We start from the raw sequence: 9,999 nt of genomic DNA on the forward strand, positions 1-9,999 counted from the left end.
CACTCTGCAGCATAACAGGAAGCATCCTTTCAAAATAAAATCACAACAGATGACAACGAGGGCATACCTATTAACTAGCTCAACAGTGAGTATAATGTTGTGTCTCACTTAATTAGGTCAGTTTGTTCATACCTCGTTTTGACAGCTGTATTTTACCTCCAGGTCAGCTGGATACACTTATGCATTTGGAAATGCTTCCTTGACCTTGAGTAGTACATTCTTACTACTTACGGGCTCTTCTTTGCTCTTTTGTATTTCTGGCATGATTTTATGATTGAGGGAGGGCGAACTGAAACCATTTTTTAAATACTGAGCCTGTTCATAATATCAGCTGATATGAATATATAAAAATAAGAAAATCGTATTTTACGTTCTGACTCCTCCTTTTTCCTTGCAACTGTCCTCTAGTCCTCCACATTGTCTCACTGACTCTGGCTAAATAAAATCATGAATAAACTATTAAAAAAGACAAGTGTATCCGGAGGACTCTTGAAATCTGTGTTTGTAAAATCCTGCTTTGTGCTTTGCCAGTGCTGCGTGTTGCATTATTCACTTGAGGTTGTCTAATGTTAATAACAAATCAGTTATTTGATGTGTTGCCACGCAGACATCAGCGTCACAATTCTAATGCCCAGTAAGTGTTTTGTTTTTCTCCTGCTGTGTATGACTGCAATTACCTCAAAAAGCGCCTCGAGCAATCTTGCTTTTATGAGCTCTTCAGTGACGTGGGTTGTTTGATGTTTCCATATTCACTTGTTTTCAATATGTATTTATTGAAAGGCTGCACTCTGCTGGGTTTTATAATAGAGGCTGTGGGCCATTTTAAGCTGTGCACACTGTGAAAAGACCAAAAGAAGGTCAGAAAGTCTGTTTCCTCTCAGCAAGAACTCATTACCCAGAGGCCACCTCTTCTGGGCCACTCCCTCTTTAAAATGTCAGTGTTCGAAATTGTTGTAAACACGCCCTTACTCCCATACTAAAAAGGTCAGGAGCTATTTAGTAACAGCTGATAGTATCATTAGCTGTAACCTAAACTTTCACCCTCTTTTTGCTTTGAATAATTCAGGCATCAGTTATTTAGTAGGGGGCGGCAGTGGGGGGGGGGTATGGATGTGTCTTCTTGTCAAGTGTCTGATCTCTGTGTGAAGTTTGATCAATGAAAAGCAAATCACGTCAGAATAGGCCGGAAGTCTGACCCTGTGAGAATGAGTAAACTTTCAGTACACAAAGTAAGTTTTTATTAACAAATGCAACGTTTGGGTTTAATAACAGTTTGACCTTAATCATTGCGATGTACCAAGGTAAAATTAAAACAATTGCTGTTTTAATCTACTGTCATGAAGAAGCTCAGAGACAGAAAATAGATCTTTTATAGAGGTGTTCATAAATTACTCCTACATCCAAAAAAGATTGGATTTCACCTTAATCTGAAACAAGAAATACTCACAAAAATGAGTACAGCCGTCACATTTTTGTAAATATTTTGTTGTATCTTTTCATGGGACAACATTAAAGATATGACACTTTAATACAATGTAAAGTAGTCAGTGTACAGCTTGTATAACAGTGTAAATTCACTGCCCCCTCTAAATAACTCAACATACAGCCATCATTGCCTAAACCAAAGTGAGTACACTCCTAGGTGAAAACGTCCAATTTGTGCCCGATTAGCCATTTTCGATTCTAGTGTCATGTGACTCGTTAGTATTACAAGGTCTGAGGTGCAAATGGGGAGAAGGTGTGTTGTATTTGGTGTAATTGCTCTCACACTCTCTCATATTGGTCACTGGAAGTTTAACACAGCACATCATGGCAAAGAATTCTCAGAGGATCTGAAATTTTTTTTACTCTACATAAAGATGGTCTAGGCTTTAAGAAGATTGCCAACACCCTGAAACTGAGCTGCAGTACAGTAGTCAACACCATAACGCAGGTTAACAGGACAGGTTCCACTCAGAACAAACCTCACCATAGTTAATCAAAGAAGTTGAGTGCACATGCTCAGCGTCATATCCAGAGGTTGTCTTTTAAAAATAGATGTAGGGGTGCTGCAAGCATTGCTGAAAAGGTTGAAGGTGTGGAGGGTCGGCCTGTCAGTGCTCAGACCATGCGCCACACTACATCAAACTGGTCTGCATGGCTGTCATCCTAGAAGGAAGCCTCTTCTAAAGATAATGCACAAGAAATCCTGCAAACAGTTTGCTGAAGAGAAGCAGACTAAGGACATGGATTACCTGTGGCCTGATGAGACCAGGGCAAACTTATTTGGTTCAGATGGCGTTATGGGTGTGTGGCAGGTGAGGAGTACAAAGACAAGCATTTCTTGTCTATAGTCAAGCATGGTAGAGGGATGCCATTGTTTGGGGCTGCATGATTGCTGCTGGCACTGGGGAGCTACAGTTAATTGAGGGAACCATGAATGCCAACATGTACGGTGACATACTGAAGCAGAGCACAACCCCCTCCCTTCAGAAACTGGGTCGCAGGACAGTATTCCAACATGATAACAACCTCAAACACACCTCTAAAAAGACCAGTGCCTTGCTAAATAAACTGAGGGTAAAGGTACTTGACTGGCCAAGCATGTCTCCAGACTTAAACCCTATTGAGCATCTGTCGGGCATCCTCAAATGGAAGGTGAAGGAGGGCAAGGTCTCTAACATCCACCGGCTCCATGATATCATCATGGAGGAGTGGAAGAGGATTCCAGTGGCACCCTGTGAAGCTCCAGTGAACTCAATTTCCAACAGATGTAAGGCAGTGTTGGAAAAATAATGGTTGCCACACAAAATGTTGACACTTTGGGCACAGTTTGGACATTTTCACCTACTCACTTTTGTTGCTAGCAGTTTAGACATTAATGGCTGTATGTTGAGTTATTTTGAGGTGACACGAAATTTACACTGTTATACAAGCTGTACACTGACTACTTTACATTGTGTCAAAGTGTCATATCTTCAAAGTTGCCCCATGAAAAGATATAACAAAATATTTACAATAATGTGAGGAGTGTACTCACTTTTGTGAGATACTGTATGTAGCACCCTAAAGAGACTATATTCGACACTTACTGGTTTTACTGAGCTTTATTCTCTACAAACAGATTCTGTACATGAACCACTAAGTCAGGCTAACCTATTGGGCTCTCACATTGGCTAAACCTCTTACATAATACAGACAAACCCATAAAATCCTGACACCACGAGCTTTGCTTTGGATGAAACAGTTATTAAGGATTTAACAGTATCACCCTCAGGCTGATTTAAAGCTTCAGACAGATCTAATGCTACAGCAACATTTTTTATGTTTTACAATGAAATTTATTTGATTTCTCCTGGAGTTATGACCAAAATTTTAGCAAAAAAAAGGAAAAAAATATACTTGTTTTAACATTTATTGTCACGTTTGACCAAGAATACTCCAACATCTTTAAGCAGATAAGCTTTCATCAACACAGTTCATCGAAATGCTGGATCTTCATGTTCCACCAGTGGTAAGCGTCCACCAGCGATGCTCCACCAATAGAAAGAACTTTCAAAACCTGGATGCAGGATACCAAAAGGGTGTCAACATGATATCCAAAATATTTATTACATTTAAACCAAATGTACATAAGCAGCATACAATACCATCAACCACAGATAATACAAATGCATTTCTAGGGACAAACAAAATTTGAAAAGTAAAAACAAACAAAAACTGTAAAATCTCAATCGTCATTTAAACCAGTGTGATTAGCAGTCTGTAATTTATGAATGTAGAACATTTCCTTGTCTTTCAGATTCGTTGTCTGTCACTTTTTCCATATGAAATTAGGAATGTGATCAATTCCAAAGGCTTGTAATGTGGATGTGATGGTACTGCGGAAGTGCAAGTAGCCAATAACAGTTATTAAATTTATTATTATTCATTTTATTAAATTAGTTGTTTATTTGCCTTTGAATTATGTGATTTAGCTTAAAGAGGTCCATGACTTCAACCAAAAACAATGTGTGTTTCTAATAACAGACACAGACAGAACAGAATAAAGTATCAATTTCTCATTAAAAATCTGTGTGCTTGTTTAATTGTGCAGACTAAAATGTGAAAACTACGATCAGAGAGTTTATATGTTTGTTTGATTTGTTGAACGATGGCAGACGCATGTGGAGAACTCTCTCTGCCTCACCGGTCACATGTCCTTTGAGCACGTCGCGCGTCTGTGGCGCATCTTTGTAGAGACCTCTGGCAGCAGCAGACTGAGCGAAACAGATCGGATCGAGCACACCTGAGGAATGGAAAACACAACCAGAGGTCTGACCAACCAGTTCGTGCAGCCTCCGTGGCGCGTCGCGCTGTGGTCGGTGGCTTACAGCACAGTACTGGCCGTGGCGGTCTTCGGGAACCTGATAGTGATTTGGATTATTCTGGCTCACAAGCGGATGAGGACTGTCACCAACTATTTCCTGCTGAACTTGGCTTTCTCTGACGTTTCCATGGCCGCTTTCAACACGCTCATCAACTTCATCTACGCGGCTCACGGAGAGTGGTACTTCGGCCAGGTGTACTGCAGGTTCCACAACTTCTTTCCAGTCACCGCCGTGTTTGCCAGCATCTACTCCATGACCGCGATCGCCATCGACAGGTACGGCCGTGTTATTATTAAGCTGGAGAGACGCAAGAGCCCTTTCAGTGACCTCTTTTTACGAACACTTTTTTTTTTTCAGTTTGGTTAGATTAGTTAGATTATTCCCCCCCGCTGTATATAAGTTGCAGCTGAACAGTGGTGTTCAGTGTTATTTTATTTACTGTTTCGTTTATTTTTTTTGTCTGAATTTGGTCTGAAAATACTTATTTTAAAATTGTTACAGTTTTATTTTTTCCCATCTTTAATCTGACTTTAAAAATAAACTACAGCTGATGAATTACACGCTTTAAATGCCTGAAAATGGGTCTTTGGGTCTAATGAGGTCTTGGGTAAATCATAGTATTCTGCCACAGTAACGGCCATTTCAGGGTTTGCATCCCACCTACCATGGAGAAACTCACACTTGTGGGCATCAACTGATAGCTGAGCTCACTCACTCACTAAGTTGTGGGCTCTCGGTTGTAGGTACATGGCGATCATCCACCCTATGAAGCCTCGTCTGCCTGCTAAAGCCACTCTGGGGGTCATTGTCTGTATCTGGAGCTTGGCTGTGGTTCTGGCCTTCCCGCTCTGCTACTTTTCCACCATCCGAACTCTGCCCCAAAGGACCGTCTGCTACGTGGCCTGGCCCCGCATGGCCGAAGACTCCTTCATGTGAGATCACACTGACACCCTCCTCTGTTTTTCTCTGAAAACTTAACCATCCTTATCAATTCAGATTTCAGCTGTCTTGTTTCTCTTAGCTTGCTATCACTCCCACTAAAGCTGCTTTGGTCAAGCAACGTCAGACAGCTTCCTTTAAAAGCTTGGCATCTGCTTCATTATTTGCACAGGTATCATATCATAGTTACAGTTCTGGTCTACATACTGCCCTTAGTGGTGATGGGCATCACCTATACCATTGTGGGGGTGACACTATGGGGAGGTGAGATCCCTGGAGATTCATCTGATAACTACCAAGGACAGCTACAGGCCAAAAGGAAGGTAATCACTGTGCTCATCCAATGCATTCATCCTCTGCCTTAACGATTTACTTTTGATTAATAGTGTAAAATGTTTATGGGGAAAAACAAACTTGAATTTAACATAACTTGTAAATGGCTGTAATAAAAACACAGTTTTGCGTGAAGGAAAAAATATCACATTTTACAGAAAAGACAAATGTTAGGTCTTCTACGTTTACTGTAGCTAACCAAGAAAAATGGCAAAGTTATTTCTCCTATTTGAGAATATGTATATATATATATATATTAAAAAAAACACTTACCTAAACCAGAGTGGAAAACTACCAGCTCTGTGACTGAAATGCAACATGCAAAGTCTTTCCATCTTAAATTTGATACAACAAGTAATGAAATGTTGAAATGCTTTAAGTTAATACTGTGTTAAAACATCCCCGGAGAAGCAATGATATGCTAGTGCACAACAACTATAAGAGTGCAGATGTTTGATAACACATCTGCAGGTTTAAAGGAAATCCTAACACAATGAACAATCAAACGAAATATATAAAAAAATAAATACGAGCATGTCTGCTGACTGCCTCCAGCTTTGATCAGTAAAATGTGACGCAGCAGAGGTTCAGCTTTTATCTGAAAACCAGGACAAATGCACCGGCACAAGCTATCTCTTTATTGCCGGGCACTAATGTTGACCTTTGCAAACACAACACGTCGAAACAGCCTGATCACACAGAAGTAAAGAAACTGGCCACATCCTGATAGCAGAGGATGGGATCCGGAGGCAATCGATTCACTCCTCAGCCAGACGGCACAGTGTACTTTCCAGCAGCTACTGTGAGCGCTGGGTTGAGCAGGGATTAAGGTCATTGCAGATGTCATGACGAGCGTCTATCAAGATGGGCCTGGGATTAAAGTCAGTTCATTGATAAATGCTCCATGTAGGATTATTCAAAGAGGGACCCTAAGGGTCAGACACTGGAAGTATTCATTGATTAAGGGTGTTTTGGATGGAATTAAAAGGAATAAATCTGTGGTTTTGTTTGTCTTTGACCCAGCAACAGTTTCCCATGCAGCTTGATTTTAATGATCTCATATATGGTTTTAGCCATATTTGGCACTTTTTTCCTGCAAACTGGGGACAGAAAACAAAACAACCACATACTTCTATAAAGTTAAAAAAAAAAGTCTGTTGCTTGCAGGAGTCTTTTAAGAATATTTCATGGCACTGCATCAGATAAGAAAGCATGCTGTTGCAGATGCACTTCTGCTCATGAATCGCTGCCTGCTTCTTTTTAACCCCCCACAGCTTTGCATTGTGCTGTAACTTGCTGATGCGTTCTGCGGTGCTCTCTCTTTCATCCTACCTGAAACCTCCTGGGTACTGGTGCGTCATCCCTGACCTTTCCCTCTCCTCATGACAGCCATCCTGGACTCAATGAATCGAAATTATAATTACAGAGAGATAAAAATGGTCAATAAACTCATTATTTCCTACGCTGTGCATTGAGCTACCACGGTGCCAGACATTGCATGCTTAAGTAGCATTTAGAGAAATGTTTGCACTCATAATTTGATATTTCTCCTGCTAAGAATGATGTTTAGGATGCAGGTATGGATAGTATGGAAGTTTGAATACGGAAAAATTGCTCAGTGTGACAAAGTTGAATTAATCTAAAGTAGCAAAAATGTAGCTTTTGAATATGAAGATTTGCTGGATACGGTTTAAACTATATGTAGTGTGAAAGGTATAAAGTATAGTGACAAATCAATCATCCAACAGCGTTTCTCTGTATCTATCAGCTCAGATTCAGTTTTACATCCTCCACTTTTTTGTTTAGCTCAGTTTCAGCCCAGTGAGCAGCCAATAGGTAATTACAAACTCAACATCAGATTTTTATTCAGATATTCTGTGGTCTGACAACTCAGATGTAGATTTTTTTTGTTTCACTGTCTAGTGAGGAAGACAAATAAAGCAGCTTACTTCTTTCTTTAGTCTTTATTTTCATTCTCATTAGAGCCATTCTGGGGTAAAAGACAAGACATACACAAACAAGGCAGGAGGTCATACACACACCAGAACGAAAACAAAGAAAACAAATTACCCACATCCATTTGAGTTTCTGCTGCACGCTTACATCTTTAGAGTTATACAACTTAAATGGTCTCAATCTCTTCCCCAAGGCGTTCCCAAGCTACAGAGCTTACATAAAAAAAACACATTCAGCACTAGTGGAATTCCTCCTAATCAAAACCTCACTGACTGATACCAATTGGAACCATTTGGTATTAATAATAATAATAACTGGTAATTTTCCAGTTGAAGGGCTTGTGTCAGTGTTCTATCATTTATGCAAAGACTATTGTTAAAAAGATTCGATGTCTTGGTTTCCTTCAGCACATCAGATATTCTCAGCTCCAGTTTAAATTGCAACTATCCTTCACTGCACTGGTACATCCCCATATATAATAAAATCCTGTGCAATCAAATATTTGCTTTAGATTTGCCAGACCACCGTGATTTAAAGACACCTTTACTGTACCTTTAAGAAACTAAAGCTGGAAAGAATAATTTATTCCTGTTTCTACTCATGGTTCGGATTATGATATATAGTCATTTGTACATATTTTTTTAAAACATTTTTTTGTAGTTTTTTTGTGATGCTACCAGCCTGCTGCAAAACTTCTGATTATTTTTTCCCATGTTGTATTGTCTCAGATGCCACATCTCAGTTTATCTCATAATTCCCCAGACAAGGATTTTGTGTTATTATGTTATACCAGCACATTTTCTCGCAGTTACTTATGTTACATTTGCCATTTTGCACACTGAAGAAGGCTGTCTGTCAAAAATCACTGTGCTGTAAAACAGACCCGTTTGCAGCACTTTGACAGCAGGAAAATCACGTGTCACTCCTGACACTAATGAAGGCTCTGTTCTTTTCAAGTGCCCCAGCGAGACATGACAGTGTGGCAGCGAGCCAGCATGCAAAATACCAGCACCCAAAAATAGAAGCAGCTGAACGGAATTAAGCCATCATTCATTTTATTACTGGTGCCTCTCCTTTTCCGCTTTCCTGTGAAATGTCAGAATGTCTTCTGGGGGCGGGGGCCCGCCTACTGATTTGCCCTCCTGCTGATGGCTTGTGTCCTGCAGGTGGTGAAGATGATGATTATTGTAGTGGTTACCTTCGCCCTCTGCTGGCTGCCGTATCATGTCTACTTCATCGCGACGGGTCTCAACAAGCGTCTGAGCAAGTGGAAGTACATCCAGCAGGTTTACCTGTCAGTGCTGTGGCTTGCAATGAGCTCCACCATGTACAATCCCATCATCTACTGCTGCCTCAATAGCAGGTGAGTCCAAGTCAGTCATCACCTCACCAACACTAATCAGAGCATAACTGCATGTCAGCGTTTCGTTGGCTGCAGGTTTCGAGCTGGTTTCAAGCAGGTTTTCCGCTGGTGTCCTTTTGTCCGGGTGTCGAGCTACGATGAGCTGGAGCTCCAAAGCACAAGACTTCGACCGTGTCACCAGAGCAGCGTGTGCACCAGCATCCTGAGCAAAGACAAGAGCACTCGTGGAAACAGGTCAAAACCCAACTCTGAGCTGAATAATAAAGATAGTTAGGGTATTTTTGATCCAATGAGCGCACTCCAGCTAAACGTGAATTATTTATTTGTGGATTATTTATTTCATTTACATTATTTTGAACTGATTGCTTCATTTTTTTTTCCTGTGGATTTTTTTTTTCAACCACAAACTCAAAGCAAGGCTGGACTGGGACAAAAAATCGGCCCGGGCATTTTGACTAGAGACCGGGCCACCAGGATAAAGATTGAAAATGTGACGTCATTCAGGGGTAAAACCGCAAAGGATTCTGGGAACTTGTGGCAAGAGGTACTAGCGCACGCAGGCTTTCAATTGAATTCAGTTACACAGCGATAAAAAGAAACACAAAAAATGTCAAGAAGCTGTTGTATTATTAACTGCAATAGCCGGTCGCATGACAGCCACGGGAAGCCGACGGGTAGAGAGATCTTTTTTTTTTTATCGGATTACGTTGTTGAAGAGAAATTTTTTAAGCCATGTTTCCGAAGTAAGAGCAGACGGATGGTCTGGATATGCCGAATATAACGTCCCAGAACACTCCAGCTCACATGTTAGTCTGCTCCAAGCATTCCCACAAAGGTCAGAGTTTTGTAGTATTTAATGCGTCATTTTTATAACATAATTGGTGATATAGGTTACAAGCAAGTCTGGCGCTGAACAGAAATTGTCGCGCTATGCTCCTTTATTTATTGTGCATAAATAGTAAATTGTCCTGACACAATATTGCGCTTCGCTTCTGTTATTACCATGGTACATTGACAAAAACATATACTTTTATTCACAGGATAAAACAGTTGTTTTGT

At 40.5% G+C, this 9,999-nt stretch overlaps 1 protein-coding gene across 1 annotated transcript; it reads left to right on the plus strand.

The window, feature by feature from the left end:
- Positions 1 to 4,252: 4,252 nt before the first annotated feature.
- On the plus strand, positions 4,253 to 9,344 carry LOC146572519 (neuromedin-K receptor-like). The gene is made up of 5 exons (XM_085278637.1): positions 4,253 to 4,624; positions 5,093 to 5,281; positions 5,461 to 5,611; positions 8,744 to 8,940; positions 9,016 to 9,344. The coding sequence occupies exons 1-5, from the start codon at positions 4,275 to 4,277 to the stop codon at positions 9,212 to 9,214; spliced, it is 1,086 nt and encodes a 361-aa protein (XP_085134763.1). The 5' UTR covers positions 4,253 to 4,274; the 3' UTR covers positions 9,215 to 9,344.
- The last annotated feature ends 655 nt before the right edge of the window (positions 9,345 to 9,999 follow it).

Source organism: Mchenga conophoros, linkage group LG6, assembly GCF_057382185.1.
Source record: "Mchenga conophoros isolate Kocher_MC1m ecotype Shallow Benthic linkage group LG6, M_conophoros_male_GT1.1, whole genome shotgun sequence".
NCBI lineage: Eukaryota > Metazoa > Chordata > Actinopteri > Cichliformes > Cichlidae > Mchenga > Mchenga conophoros.